Source organism: Corella eumyota, chromosome 6, assembly GCF_963082875.1.
Source record: "Corella eumyota chromosome 6, kaCorEumy4.1, whole genome shotgun sequence".
NCBI lineage: Eukaryota > Metazoa > Chordata > Ascidiacea > Phlebobranchia > Corellidae > Corella > Corella eumyota.
Window position 1 is genome coordinate 568,840 of NC_137495.1, and position 15,880 is coordinate 584,719.

General features: G+C 30.9%; 1 protein-coding gene across 2 annotated transcripts; it reads left to right on the forward strand.

Moving 5' to 3' along the window:
* Positions 1 to 6,818: 6,818 nt before the first annotated feature.
* Positions 6,819 to 15,529, forward strand: LOC145754875 (putative helicase mov-10-B.1). 2 transcript variants are annotated; one of them, XM_082571031.1, is made up of 20 exons: positions 6,819 to 7,064; positions 7,204 to 7,306; positions 7,463 to 7,619; positions 8,063 to 8,330; positions 8,540 to 8,647; positions 9,121 to 9,274; positions 9,445 to 9,593; positions 9,735 to 9,902; positions 10,311 to 10,458; positions 11,044 to 11,208; positions 11,463 to 11,575; positions 11,997 to 12,102; positions 12,194 to 12,281; positions 12,372 to 12,500; positions 13,011 to 13,207; positions 13,635 to 13,724; positions 14,102 to 14,185; positions 14,386 to 14,541; positions 14,893 to 15,046; positions 15,296 to 15,529. In XM_082571031.1, the coding sequence occupies exons 1-20, from the start codon at positions 6,985 to 6,987 to the stop codon at positions 15,421 to 15,423; spliced, it is 2,745 nt and encodes a 914-aa protein (XP_082427157.1). In that variant the 5' UTR covers positions 6,819 to 6,984; the 3' UTR covers positions 15,424 to 15,529. The 2 variants fall into 2 exon arrangements, with proteins under 2 accessions (XP_082427157.1, XP_082427159.1); XM_082571033.1 differs by lacking the exon at positions 6,819 to 7,064 and having other exon boundaries at positions 7,221 to 7,306; positions 7,454 to 7,619.
* The last annotated feature ends 351 nt before the right edge of the window (positions 15,530 to 15,880 follow it).

The following is a 15,880-nucleotide window of genomic DNA, read 5'->3' on the forward strand; positions in this document are numbered from 1 at the left end:
ATTCAATGTAAAATTTGCAAAATAGTTAAGCTTTTTTAATTGAATAAACGTACAATTTGCAAAATAGTTGAGCCTTCTTTTTTCAATGAACGCACCATTTGTCAAATAGTTAATCCATCTTATTCCATTGACCGTCAGTTTTGCAACATAGTTAATCCTTCTTATTCCGTTGACCGTACTATTTGCAACATAGTGTAGGCTTCTTAATCCATAGACCGTACTATTTGCCAACCAAAACACATTTTTCGATACAAGTAGCGTCGTGATGTCCAAAAATAGAGAGATTCTTATTCGCTGGACCAAAGCGTTTGACAAAAACAGTCCAAAATTCATTCCATTAGACCAAACACGCTTCCATCTAACCGGAGTCTTTATTTCATTGTTGTCCAAGGAAATTGTCATAATGTTTTCTGATTATAAATAAACCAAAAAATTACTCTTAAATGTAAACGCAGTTATACTGGCGCAGTTTTTTTGCAAAATAAATAAAACCCAAAACAATCTTTTTTCGTCAGAAATGCATACGTGGCCTTAAAATAAAAGTCCCTTCAGGTAACTTAGGTAAATCCCCTTAAACTTATAGTGCAATGTCAAGAACCACGTGATTATACACTTGACTGATTTTAACCCAAATCTGTGGAATCTTTTCAATATTGTTCACAATTTTATTAAACTTGTAATAACAAACGTTATGTTGTAATAACATTTATTTACAAAAGCCATCTACATTTAAACCAATAATATACATTTCCCATATTGTTTTATATTATACTCGTATTTTGTTCTTCTTTTGTTCCTTTTCTGGGCGGCGTTTTTTATGTTGTTCACAAGTTCATTAAAACAAACCGCAATAAAAAACGAAGCGTGAATAAAATACACAACAGCTACCATCCAAGGGAAGTTGTCTTCGCTGTCAATACATAAATCAAAAGGCCAAAACACAAAAGCAAAATTAACATTCTGATCATTTTTTGTAGGGAAGTAATGAACGGGCTTCCACTGTTCATGCGTCTTACAAGTACTGGTTGGTTGCCAGCCAATGCTCTTAATAGATGAGAGAAAGAGTCGTAATGAGTTAGGTACACTTGATAACCGAATGAAACCGCCAGAAGAAGAAATAAATGAAACCTTTCGATAAAATTAAAAACTCCGTCGTAATGAAATATTAAATAAAGTATGCACACAACAGTTGAAGCCACTGCCAAATATACAACACACCTATACATTAATAAAGTAAATAGGGTAATAGTAAGTACATGTGCAATGAAATCCTCGATTATCATTATATAACAAAAAATCCAAAATTTTTAAAAACAAAATCTAAAAATATTTTAAAACTTTATTAACTTATTTCTGCAACTCTTGTAAAATAGAGTTAAGTATACAAAAATAGTAATTAATAAAAGCTGTAAACGCACCAACAAAAACAAATATATAAAAACAACTGATGAACTAATTAAAACAAACTTAATTAAACTTTTCTGAAGTGGCATTTTCATCCCCAAATAATTTGTTTTTCAACTTAAATAATAACCTTAACCTGAGCTCTACCGTGTAACAATGAAGGTTTATTAGAGCATAGCGTCTTGTGACAAGATCCACGTCACTTAACACATGACTGCTTTTACCCATTCACAAAAAAACCTTTTTCGCAAAATACTTTTTGTTATATATTTATTCATATAACGTGCTTTTAAGCAATCAATAAGCTTTTTTTAAGACAAATTTCTGATTACGAATAAACCCAAAAAATACTTTTAAATGTAAACGCAGTTATACTGGCACAGTCTTTTTTGCAAAATAAATAAAACCCAAAACAATCTTTTTTCGTCAGAAAGGCATACGTGGCCTTAAAATAAAAGTCCCTTCAGGTAACTTAGGTAAATCCCCTTAAACTTATGGTGCAATGTCAAGAACCCTTATACGCTATTACACACGTTAAATAGAGCACAACGTTATTTATTGTGACAAGAACCACGTGACTATACACTTGACTGATTTTACCTAAGCCTGTGAAACCTCTCCAAAAATTTTATTAAACTTATATTAACAAACGTTATGTTGTAATAACATTTATTTACAAAAGCCATCTACATTTAAACCAATAATATACATTTCCCATATTGTTTTATATTATACTTGTATTTTGTTCTTATTTTGTTCCTTTTCTGAGCGGAGTTTTTTATGTTGTTCAACAAGTTCATTAAAACAAACCGCAATAAAAAAGGAGAAGTGAATAAAATACACAACAGCTACCATCCTAGAAACGCGGTCTTTGCTGTCAATACATAAACCAAAAGGCCGAAATAAAAAAACGAAATTAATAGCGTAAGAAATATCGCACAAAACAGCCACTCCACATCGAGATAGACGTTTATTACAATCACAAATTGATAAAGGTTCATCATCAATTCTTCGTTTAAAAGTGAGTAAGATTGACACTAAGGAACAATAAAAAAATATATGTTGCTCCATTCTGTCCGGACACTCCATTTTCAATTTCTTTTTAAACTTTAAAAAAATATAAAAAATTATCTAAACATATTTAATTGTCGTTTACAGATGTTTTTTCAACATTTAAAATATGACAATATAGACACCCAAACTATACTATTTTAGTCTTGTTTAGTATAGAAAATAAACGTTGATATAAATTAGGTATTTAAAACTGTTAAAAGTTTTTATTTCTATTTTTAAAGGTACTTTCAAAATGACTTGAATTTGAAATATATTATTACCCTAAATTTATATCTGATTCTACAAAATCCTATTAAAGAACTGCTCGCAAAAACTTAAAATGATTTAGGAAAAGAAAAACTATTTCGTTATTTGGATTTGACTAAAATAAATAGACTAGACTCTTTCAATACAGTACCACCTTTTAATCTGTTTTTCTAGATTGTTTTGTCAAAACTTGCGAGGTTGAATTAAGTCAAACATTTTAACAACGAGTAATGTAATAAATATTCTTGGAGAAACCTTTTTTCACAAAAAAAAACCTTTTTCGCAAAATACTTTTTGTTGGCATTATATTTATTCTTATAACGTGCTTTTAAGCAATCAATAAGCTTTTTTTTAAGACAAATTTCTGATTACGAATAAACCAAAAAATTACTCTTAAATGTAAACGCAGTTATACTGGTGCAGTCTTTTTGCAAAATAAATAAAACCCAAAAAAATCTTTTTTCGTCAGAAATGCATACGTGTCCTTAAAATAAAAGTCCCTTCAGGTAACTTAGGTAAATCCCCTTAAACTTATAGTGCAATGTCAAGAACCACGTGTTTATACACTTGACTGATTTTAACCCAAATCTGTGGAATCTTTTCAATATTGTTCACAATTTTATTAAACTTGTAATAACAAACGTTTTGTTGTAATAACATTTATTTACAAAAGCCATCTACATTTAAACCAATAATATACATTTCCAATATTGTTTTATATTATACTTGTATTAATTTATAGTTTAGTTGGTTTTCTGGGCGGCGTTTTTTATGTTGTTCACAAGTTCATTAAGACAAACCGCAATAAAAAACGAAGCGTGAATAAAATACACAACAGCTACCATCCAAGGGAAGTTGTCTTCGCTGTCAATACATAAATCAAAAGGCCAAAACACAAAAGCAAAATTAACATTCTGATCATTTTTTGTAGGGAAGTAATGAACGGGCTTCCACTGTTCATGCGTCTTACAAGTACTGGTTGGTTGCCAGCCAATGCTCTTAATAGATGAGAGAAAGAGTCGTAATGAGTTAATGCATAACAGAAAGAGTCGTAATCTTAATGCATAACAGAAAGAGTCGTAATGAGTTAGGTACACTTAATAACCGAATGAAACCGCCAGAAGAAGAAATAAATGAAACCTTTCGATAAAATTACAAACTCTGTCGTTATGAAATATTAAATAAAGAATGCACACAAAAGTTAAAGCCATCGCTAATTCCACACAACACCCATACGATACCGAAGTTTCTAGGCTAATAGTAGGTATGTGCGCAATAAAATCCATTTGTTTTGTTTAACAAAAAATCCAAAATTTTTAAAAACAAAATCTAAAAATAGTTGAAAACTTTATTAATTTATTTCTGCAACCCTTTTAAAATAAAGTTTAGTATACAAAAGTAGTAACTAATAAAAGCTGTCCATGCGCCAACAAAAAACAAATATATAAAAACAACTGATTAACTAATTAAAACAAAGACAGTACCAAAATTGAGAAACTACTGTAGAAACAACAAAATAAAGTAGCTCCACATTTTTTATTAACTGTTATTTACCAATCGGTAAGTTGTCACAGAAAGTAAATTAACAGTTAGTGCAGTTTAAATGATATCATATAACGCTCAATAAACAATTTTTTTTCGAATATTTACAACAAAACGTAAGCGAGCGTAAACACTAAACTGTTCAAATTTGACTTTGTTTTTGTCATACGTTTTGCCTACACAAGCAGCTTTACAACACGAATTTTTATTACTATAAAAGTTCGAGTGATTCTCCTAGAGGTTTCACATTGCTATTTGATTGTTTTTTTCTTTCAGATTTCTTCTTTTTTTTAACATGAGACTTCCTGCGTCGTCTTTCAGTTTTGATTGGTTGATCAAAGCCAAAACATATTGCTAAAAGGGTATAGTAAAATATGTATAAGCAATAACCGAATGCAATGAACGGAAAAAAAAATAAATAAACTCCACTGAAAATAAAATTAAAATTAGATAATGTGAAGGTTACATTTAGTCGATAGAACAAGTACATAAAAAGTAAAACCACAGCACATTGTAGAGGATGCTTGTTCATCAACAAGAGTGTTGTCACGACTGAGAGTAAAATTGAAATTAGGTTTTTCATTCTGATTGTATCACAAAAATCTAAAATTTTGTAAAAATACCTCAAATTATCTCTGCAACTCTTTTAAAATAGAGTTTAGTATACAAAAGTAGTAACTAACAAGAGCTGTAAACGCGCCAACAAAAACAAATATATAAAAACAACTGATTATCTAAATAAAACAAACTTAAACTTTTCTGAAGTGACATTTTCATTCCCAAAAAATTTGTTTTTCAACTTCAAAAATAACCTTAACCTGAGCTCTATCGTGTAACAATGAAGGTTTATTAGAGCATAGCGTTTTGTAACAAGACCGACGTCACTTAACACTTGACTGCTTTTACCAATTTACAAAAAATACTTGCTAAAATTCTGTTCAACCAAATACACATTTATTTAAATTTACATTTATTTACAAATACCATAGACATTTAAGTTGGTATTTAAAGTGGTTGCAGTGCTTGGCGTTGTTTATACCATTTAATAAGTTTGATTAAAGCCCACACTACAACAAATAATAACGCTACAAAATACATAACGCCAACCACAAATGAAAATCGTTCTTCACTTTGAACACACCAAGCAAAAGGCCGGAAGAAAAATATCAAAACCATAGCATACGAACACCAGCAGACGAAACCCGCTAAGCAATATCTTCCACATTTTTCGCAATCCGTTATTGACCAATCAAAACAATAACTTGCAACAGTAAAGAAAATCGAAAAAGCCAAAGACACTACAAATACAATTTGTTCCCATTTTTCTGGGCAAGTAATTCCTTGTTCCGACATTTTTGAAACTTTTTAAGATATAATAATATACCAACAGAATCTAAAAAAATGTTAAATTCGTTAAATACAATCTGTTAAACTTCTATTTTAAAGCGCCTTTAAAACAGTAAAACTAAAACTGGTCAGTACAGAAAAATATGTAGATTTGCAATAGAATTCCCCATCACCCAAATTCCCCTCTGTATCACGGGATTCAGACCACGTGACTTTCCACCCACGCCTTTTATTCATTTTTTGCAAAATGCCTAGAAGCGCTGTATTGCTATGACGTCATAGACAAACGTTTGTTTCGTGCAAGGTACTTTCCCGTATTTTAAACCAGTTACTAACAGTAAATATTAGTAGGAAATAACGTCTGACAGTGACGTAGGCAAAAACGTCATAATACCCAATTGATTAAGACAATATCAAATGTTTTTAACGAATATTTTGTTATAACTAAAGTTAGATAAAAACATAAATGTACAAAACGTTAAATTAAACGTTTAAAAACTAGCAAAAACGCGATAAAAAAGCAAATAAAACTGAAGTCCAAAGTTTAGTTTAAATAAACAAGTATTTATAAATAGTTAAGGCACTAATTTAACCTTTATATAAACCAACTTTAGTTATTACTCATAAATAAAGACAGTAAGAACGGCAACCCATTTAAATGTATAATGTATATAACCGATATTAAACCTTAGTCATATGACAATAATGGAGTGTATATAGGTATTATGGCTAGGGCAAACATATTGTTTATTAAGTGAAAAAATCACCATAACCATAACGTTGTTTACCAAATTAATCATTTTGTTAATGATTAAGTAGGCCTGTTGGACAAAGTGTATTTAATTTAGTTTTGTAGCGATTTATTAATTTTAATTTTTAATTAACATTCTTTAGTTGTTGGATGAAACAAGAATATAAAATTCTGGCTAAATCTTACGGAAATAAACTCTGAATTTAAGTAATATCTAAATCCATGTTTATTAAGTGGCGTCCGTTCAGCAGAACGAAATTGCCTAACTATTTTTTAAAACGAACATTTGCACTTAATAAAAAGAGGAAATCAATCGTTGAAAAAATGATTCAATACTAGAAAAACGAGGTTAGAGTTCCCATGTGATAAGAGTTGTTAAATAACCCGCAAATTCGATAAACAAGTTATAGTTAAAAGCATTGGAACTTATTATTTAAATAGGGAGGAAAAATACGCCAAAGCTTGACAGCAAATAAATAACAATTTCATTTCAAATCAACATCAAAAACTGTTTGTTTATAAAATTAAAAGTTAGCTTATGTGGATTTATCCAAAATAAGCTACAGTTTAACAATTTTAAAATTTTAAATACTTTACAGCCTAATTAGGTTTTTTTTAAAATGGATAGAATTTCAAGTGAAATGGAAAGGGAAGAAAAAAGAAAAATTTTAACTGAAAAACTAAAAAACACAGTAGAAAGGTGAAATGACTAACTTTTAGTTTATGTTATATACATGTAAAACTGTTTTTTTTATTCAAAGCAAAAGATACACATATATATTGGTTTTAAAACTGGTATTTATTGTCATTTTTTATCTGTAAATTTTTGTATTTTTCAGAGAAAATTACATATCCAATGAAGATATCACCATAGACTGTTTAGAGATAGATAATGATGGTTATTCATCAGAAAGCTTGGGACATTATAAGTGTCGAATTAAGGTAAAAACTTAAACAACATTTTTTACTATAGCCTCTTAAAGATAATACTAAACATAATGTAATAAAAACCCCTGCCAATTTAAATGTAAATAATTTAGTTTTTAAGTGTGAAGTGTTTTAAATAACAAAAGATTTTTAAAAACTTAGCTTTTTTAGGATTGTGATAGCGCTGAAATAACACTTCAAATTTCAAACAACACATTGGATGAGGTGATTATTAAGGCAGTTTACCAACTCAGTGAGGACCCGAAAATTGAGTTTAGTGACATTTCTAATGGAGTAAAACAAAACAGGGATATAAGAATGCCTGAAGGTAATTTTAAAATATTTTGTGAGGGTTAAAATCAATGCCCTCTCACCCATTAAGTACATAACATAAGTTGTTTTTCTATTTTGTTTTTAATACACCATTATTTGCTTATTTTTTTATCTTTGATGTGTAAAGGTCACAATACGACCTAAACATAGAGTAACATTTGTTACCCTGACCAAGTCTCAAGTTAACTTTAGCAGTTTGGGATATTATTGATTATAGTTGCTCGATAATTATACTGCTGATTGAGTGTTGGCTCAGGGGGAGTCCTTACCGTTTATAGCGCCTTATGTGAGGGCACTACAGCATAAGGGCAGTGGGAATCGAAATCAGGATCTCATGTAGTAAGGCAAGTGTTCTTACCACTACACAATGCTCACGATTCAATTTTTTTTTTCGAATTTTGGTAATTCTCTTGTTAATCATTTATATTTTTTATATAGGAGGAAAATACAATATTGTTGTAAAATGTTACATGAAAGAACCAGCATATCTTGCTTGTGATGTCATAATAGAATTTGAAATTCATTGTGATGAAACGAAGGATGTAACAATGGCTCGAGTTTTAGAATTCAGCAAAACCAATGACTTGATTGAGAAAATGGGCTCAGGAGACTTAATGACGGGACCTTATAGAAGAAAACATTTTATTCCACCTTTTAAACTTGGGTTTAATTATGACCGAAGCTCAGATAGACCAATATGTGTCGGGTAAGAAATAACATTAAAATAAAAAGTTTTAATAAATATGTTTGTCCAATTTATAGAACTACAAAATAAATAATGTTGTCGTTTAAGGCCTGCAAGATAATTACTGTAGGCACATATTAGTCGAGAGTTGCGCCATACTACAACAATTAAAATTTCAACCATAGGGTAGCCTATTGAATGTTATAAAATAAAAATTTTAACTTTTTTAGAAACAATCTTAAAAGAGTATTGAAAATCCAGCAATACAGAGTTCCAAAAGGAATCAAAAATTTTGTAGAAAATGAATACAAAAACGAAAACCAGCCAAGCCCGATAAGGTAAGCCAACTATTTATTTAATTACACAACTTTAAACAAACACAAGTTTTAAGTGCTAATCAAATATTAAAGCAAAGTTAGTTTTTGCTTGTCAGGTTTGTTTTAATATTAAAATGCTAACTTCTATTTAAAAAGCAAATATGGTTGTCTAATACCTTTGACAGGTGAACAAAGCATATCTATTTTTATTAAAACCTTTAATAATATTATTGCTTTTATGCTGTGTGACCTTGAGTAAGGCGCTATAAACAATTTAAACTCCTACTTATTTAAACTCAAACAGTAGGTTAATTATCGGGCAATTATAATCTGTAATATCTCAAATTAACAAATTCAATTTGAGACTGGGTCGGGGTAACAAATGTTACTCTATGTTTAGGTTGTAAAGTTTACCTTTCCACACCGAGAAAAAAAGGATATAAAGTTAAATATATATAATGTTGTGCATTCTATTTTATTTTTTATTTTTTAAGAGTTCTACTAGAGAAAAAGTTGACAAAAGAAAATTACACGAAAAAGTTTTCCAATCTAATTTGGGTAGAGGAGGTTCAAATTGTTAAGGAAGTCAGCAAGTATGGAAAACAAAACAAAAAATTGGAGAAATTAACAAAAAGATTTAAATTAAAGGTAAAAGTTTAATTAAATATTGTAATTACTAAATTGTACTACTTTTAGTTCATTAAAACTAATTTGTATAATTTTTTTCTGTAATTTTGACCATCAGGATTCATATATTTATTTTCAACTTTTTTACACATATTTTTAAAACCTTTTTGTTTTAAATTTCGTTCTTTTAGCTTAAAAATCTTGCTGAACGTCGACCTTCAGTGCTAAGAGGAGACCAGATTTTTGTTCGGGCATATACTGAGGGTGAAAACCCAAAGGAATATCAGGGTTTTGTGCATGAAGAAAACCAAGACCACTTAATTATTGGATTCAGCGCAAAGTTAATAAACTTTTACTAATTCGGACCTTAAATTTCATAATGTTTATAAAGTCAGCAGCTTAATGTAGTGGTTAGGACATAAGCCTATATTTCCACAATATCTATACATACATTGTTTAATAATTTGTAAATGATTTTTAGATTCATCAAACAGTATAAACCCGATATGAGGTTCGCGATTCGATTTTCAATGTCACGGTTTCCATTCCGAGGAAAACAACGATCCATCAGCCCATTTCTGACCGATCATTATCCTCATTTATTATTTCCAGAAGATGATAACAGTTCTCATGTTTCCAGGGATTTAGAGTAAGTTGTATTTTAACATAATGTCAGAAAAACAGAAATCAAAATGTTATTTTATATTTTCAAATTTTAAAAACCGGCAGCATGGTGTAATGGTAAGAACACTTGCTTCACCACAATGAGGTCGTGGGTTCAATCCCCACTGAGTTCATGCTGTAGCGCCCTTGAGTAAGGCGCTATAAACTGTATGAACTTCTGCTGAGCTAGCACTTGATCAGCAGCATAATTATCAGGCAATTATAATCTATAATATCCCAAACTGCCACAGGCAACTTGAGACTGGGTCAGAGTAACTGATGTTACTCTATGTTGAAGTCACGCATTCGACTTTCCCACATCGAGAATAAAGATATATACAAAAAAAAGGTAATTTTCCATCTTGTCGACCTCTAATTTATAACATCAATTTAGCACTTTCTACAACAAGAATATAAACAACAATGCTGAGCAATATAAGGCTGTAAAGTCGATTGTTTTTGGACAATCTAAAGTTCCATACATTATTTATGGACCTCCTGGTACTGGGAAGACGTCAACTTTAGTGGAAGCTGTTCTGCAGGTTATTTAATTTTAATTTTTATGGCAAATTCATTTTTTGAGCAAGGTGATTTTATAAAGCTGCTTTCCATATTTCTGCTGGGCCAATAAAAGACAATATAAACAGGTTTATTATTGGACAATATTACTAGGTCAGTGATATAACAAATTAACGATAGCAACACTAGACTGGACTAAAGTAATGATCTATGTTTTAGTTTTTTTTTGTATATATCTTTATTCTCGATGTGGGAAAGTCGAATGCGCGACCTAAACATAGAGTAACATCAGTTACTCCGACCCAGTCTCAAGTTGCCTGTGGCAGTTTGGGATATTATAGAGACTATAATTGCCCAATAATTGAGCTGCTGATTAAGTACTGGCTCAGCAGGAGTTTATACCGTTTATAGCACCTTACTCAAGGGCGCTACAGAATGAGATCAGTGGGGATTAAACCCACGACCTCATGTGTGGTGTAGCGAATGTTCTTACCACTACACCATGCTGCCGGTTTAAAAGACTGACTTGTATTTTTCCCAGGGCAGTAAATAGAAGGTATAGATTATACAAAATTACAAAAAACTAAAGTTTCATTACTTTGAAATAGGTGCTGAAAACACAGCCAAATGCCCACATATTAGTTTGTGCCCCATCCAATAATGCAACTGATTTGATTATGCAAAGAATGCTAGAGTACGATCCAGATTGCGATGTGTTCAGGTTATGTGCTTGGACGAGGCCTTTCCGGCACTGGTTTAAAGACAAACCAAAAGTATTTATTGTTTATTATTTTTATCCATATATAATGGAGCTTAGTTAATAATATATAAATAAATGTCCAATTTATAGGGCTACAAAATAAATAAAACTGCTGTTTGTGGTGTGCAGGTAAATTATCATGGGTAAAATATTGTAAGGAGGTGTATCCTAAACAATTTAATATTGCAAAATTTAAAATCTAATTTTCTGCTTTAAAATATAAATTATGTTTACACTTGATAATCTGCAAATAATTCTTCCTTTTAGAACTTTATGGGAAAAACAAATTACAATTATTCTGATCATGATTATTATTTTCCATCCAAAAGTAATTTAATGGGAATCCAAGTTTTAGCAACGACAGTTACGCTGGCAGGAAGGTAATAATTTGAATCATTTTCCTAAGACCTTGGTTTTTAGCCAAACTGAGGTATTTCTAGATAATTATTTATCCTCGATGTGGAAAAGTCGACTTTACAACCTAAACATAGAGTAACATCAGTTACCCAGACCCAGTGTTTTAGCCAGTTTGGGATATTACAGATTATAATTGCCCGATATTTATTCTGCTAATAAGTGTTGGCTCAGCAGGAGTTCATACCGTTTATAGCACTTTACTTAAGGGTAGTACAGCATGAGAGCAGTAGGAATCGAAACCAGGACCTCATGTAGTGAAGCCAAGTGTTCTAATCACTACACCATGTTGCTGGTATGTTGTTAACCTAATAATGTTGTTCGCTAAATAACCTGCTTGTTATACTTAACATGTGTTGAAATACCATTTGTGTAAATGTTTAACAGACTGGCATCAGCAGGGTTTCCAAATGATCATTTTGATTTTGTTTTTGCCGATGAAGCCGGAAACGCACAAGAACCAGAAATCATGACAGCTGTTGCCGGTGTTTTGGTGGGTTATATTTAGGCTTGGAATATTTAGGCTTACTGAAAATTGAACTATGAAAAGTTTTTAAATACTTTTTTTTGATTTAATTTTTCAGTCGAAGACTGGACGTTTAATTCTTGCTGGTGATCCTAAACAACTAGGTCCTGTGATAATTTCAACTATTGCCTTAAAATATGGACTTGGTAAGATTTTTAATTTTTTAATTTATGGTTCACAAAGAGCGAGAAATTTAAGTGTTGCCATTAATTTGTATCTATTGTGATCTAACACAGGAAAATCCTACATGGAAAGAATAATGGAAACCCAGACTATTTACAAACCCAATCCAGCCATCGAGGATAAACAGGAATACGACGAAAGATTTTTAACAAAATTGCTCAACAATTACAGAAGCCATGAAGGTAATATTTTGTATTTTTTTTCAACTATTTATTTTCAAATGAAGACGTGAGTTTAATCCCCACTGATCTCATGCCGTAGCGCCCTTGAGTAAGGCGCTATAAACGGCATGAACTCCTGCTGAGCCATCACTTAATTAGCAGCATAATTATCGGGCAATTATAATCTATAATTTTCCAAACTGGCACAGGCAACTCAAGACTGGGTCGGAGTAACTGATGTTACTCTATGTTAAGGTCGCGCATTTGACCTTCCCACATCGAGGATGAATTTATACAAAAAAAAGGTAATATGTAACCAAATGGTAATTTAAATATATTGGAGCTTAGTGGCAATGTGTGTCCAATGTAAACCTTAAAACAAATAAAACCGCTGTTGGTGGTGCTCAGATAAATTATCACGGACAAATTTTAGTTAAGAGTTGCGACCATATTACAACAATTATAATGCAACCATAGGGCAGTCTATTGACCTGTATATAAAAACATTAACAACCTAATATTTTTGTCCAGCTATTATAAAAATTCCAAACCAATTTTTCTATGACAACGAACTGCAAGCTTGCCTGGATGAAAAGCTCAGATATTCTCTCTGTGAATGGCAAGAACTTCCTAAGAAGGGTTTTCCAGTTATCTTTCACGGCGTGAAGGGTCAAAACGAGCAAGAAAAAAACAGTCCATCCTATTTCAATAAATTTGAGATAAACCAGGTTTAATTGACTTTTATTTCTGTATCACCTTTAAGGAATAGGTTTTTTAAATTTTATATCGGGTAAGAGTATGCTGTTGTGATGTGTTTAAGCTATCCATAACTGCTTGGCTTAAGGTTGAATAGTGTGGCATTGGTGCGGCTTGAACCTGAAACCTTTTAACTCGGAATCTGATGCAATGGTCGCTATACCCCACTATTCATTATTTTTCCTTTTATAAGTGAAACACTAGCTGTAAAAAAGATTATAACATTATATTAAATTATAGGCCTTTAAAAATCTTCTGTTTGTGGTTGGCAGGTCAATTAGTATGGGCAAAAAATGGGTTGTAATTATATTTTAAAGTAATTTAATAGAAACTGTCCCATTAGGTAACTTAACTAGCAGTATCAATACAACTCACATATGAAAGCATTTATTTTATTAGGTAATTCAATATGTCAACAAACTGCTTAAAGAAAGAGGAAATGGGGTAACCCCGAAAGAAATTGGAATCATAACTCCATACAGTAAACAGGTTGATATTTTATACTCAAAAAATATGTTTGTTATTATTTTTGTTTATCCTCGTTGTGGGAAGGATGACTTTACGACCCAAACATAGAGTAACATTGGTTACCCCGAACTTGTCTCAAGTTGACTTTGCCAGATTGGAATATAATCAACAAGGCACTATAAACAATATGAACTCTTGCTATGCCAACACTTAATCAGCAACTCATTTATTGAGCAATTATAATAATATTCCAAACTGCTACAGGCAACTTGAGACTGGGTTAGGGTAACTGATGTTACTCTATGTTTAGGTTGTGAAGTCGACCTTTCCACATCAAGGATAAAAAAAAAAGAATTTAACTTTTTTTGTAAAACAATTTTTTGTTTTTTGATTTCCAGGTTAAAAAGATCCAACAATATTTGTATCCAAGTATTTCAGATAAACAAAAGGAGGAAGACGACGAAATGGAACAAATTGACTCGGTATGTTAAAATTAAGATAACTTGGTTAAATTTTGATCATTATCAGGTAAACATTAACAGCACAGACCTTTATTAAAGGGAGGATATCAATTAGCCGGTTAATTAATCATGCCGTATTTTAATGGTTAATTAATCATGCCTGATTTTATAACACTTAGGTAAATTAAGGTCATTTTTTGATTTTTTTCTTTTTTTGCCAGAGTAAATTAAACAACCCTGAGCATATCAGAGTTGGAACAGTCGAAGCGTTTCAAGGAGATGAACGGAGAGTTATTATTATTAGTACAGTGCGGAGTAATACTCAACATTATAAGATCGATAAAAAGTTTAATCTTGGATTTCTGGTCAACGAAAAAGTAAAATTAACTTTATATATTAACAATTATTTCTACCTGCAAACACCCCATTTTTTAAATATTACACAATCAATTTAATAGCGATCTAATGCTGTAGCGCTCTTGAGTATGGCGCAATAAATGGGACGAACTCCTGCTAAGCCAGCACTTAATCAGCAGGATAATTAACGGGCAATTATTATCTATAATATCCCAAACTGCCAAAGACAACTCAAGGCTGGGTTGGAGTAACCATTGTGACAGGATTTTAATTGTCGTAATATGATAACAATCAATATTTGCCCGCACTTTTTTATTTTAAAAGTTAATATTTAAAAAGGATAAAAACTAAGTGTTTATGTTAAATTTCAGAGATTCAATGTTGCTGTTACAAGAGCTGCGTTGTTACTTATTGTGATTGGAGACCCTGATGTTTTAAACTACAACCAACACTGGAGGGCATTTATCCAATTTTGCATCGATAATGGGGGGTATAGGGGAGATCCCCCTAAGCCCATATCAAATGGTGAGTATATATTCAACTTAGTACTTATATTACCTTCTTAATATCAATCTAAACACCTAAATTTTTGAGTCAAAATGACAGTAACTCATGTATAAGTGTGTTCTGTTATGGTTTGTCTTAAGCTCAATTTTAAAAACCAGTTTTAATTTTTTATATTGTTGCATTGGACTAAAATCCAAATTAAATTTAGGTTTGTTATTTTAAAATTTCTTTATCTGAATAAAAAATGCCAATATCAATTAATTTTAGATGCCATCATTGCATTAAATAAAGGGTTACAACCAGTCCTTGAAGATGAAGATAAAATCTTAGAAGATGAAATGAAAGCTTTAGAACTAGAAGAAAAACTGAAAAAATCCAAATTTTTGAAGCAATAATTTTTTATATTTAAACCAAACTAATTATTCTTTTTGTATTTGTTTATATACAAAATTTTTTAAATTATTTTTGGGGAAGGGGTTAAGGGGGAGAACTCTTGGTTTTTTTGGGTGAAAGGGGTGGTCATTGTATTTTTTTTGGAAGGGGGGGAAAGGGGTGGTCATTATTTTGTGAAGGTTTTTTTTTTGGGGGGGGGGGTTTGCTTTAATTTATTTAATATAACATATTTAACTTTTATCATTTTGTAGAGGTTGTTAAATTGTTTTAAACATTTAGTATATTTTTGTAAAATATAACCCTTTATTTAACTTATTGTACTGTTATCACAAATTAACATAGATTATTAAACATATTATATATTTTATTAAAATATTAATTTATTTTGATTTGCTAACTATATTGTCGTAAGTCCCGTTTTTGTTATTAATAAATATGTTAATTTTACTAAATAGTGTT

Bases quoted from the DNA above. Each gene is read 5' to 3' on its own strand.
- LOC145754875 (XM_082571031.1), top strand. From the start codon at position 6,985: ATGGATAGAATTTCAAGTGAAATGGAAAGGGAAGAAAAAAGAAAAATT. The intron at 12,282-12,371 runs GTAAGATTTTTA...GATCTAACACAG, and splicing joins TGCCTTAAAATATGGACTTG to GAAAATCCTACATGGAAAGA. The intron at 15,047-15,295 runs GTGAGTATATAT...AATTAATTTTAG, and splicing joins CCCTAAGCCCATATCAAATG to ATGCCATCATTGCATTAAAT.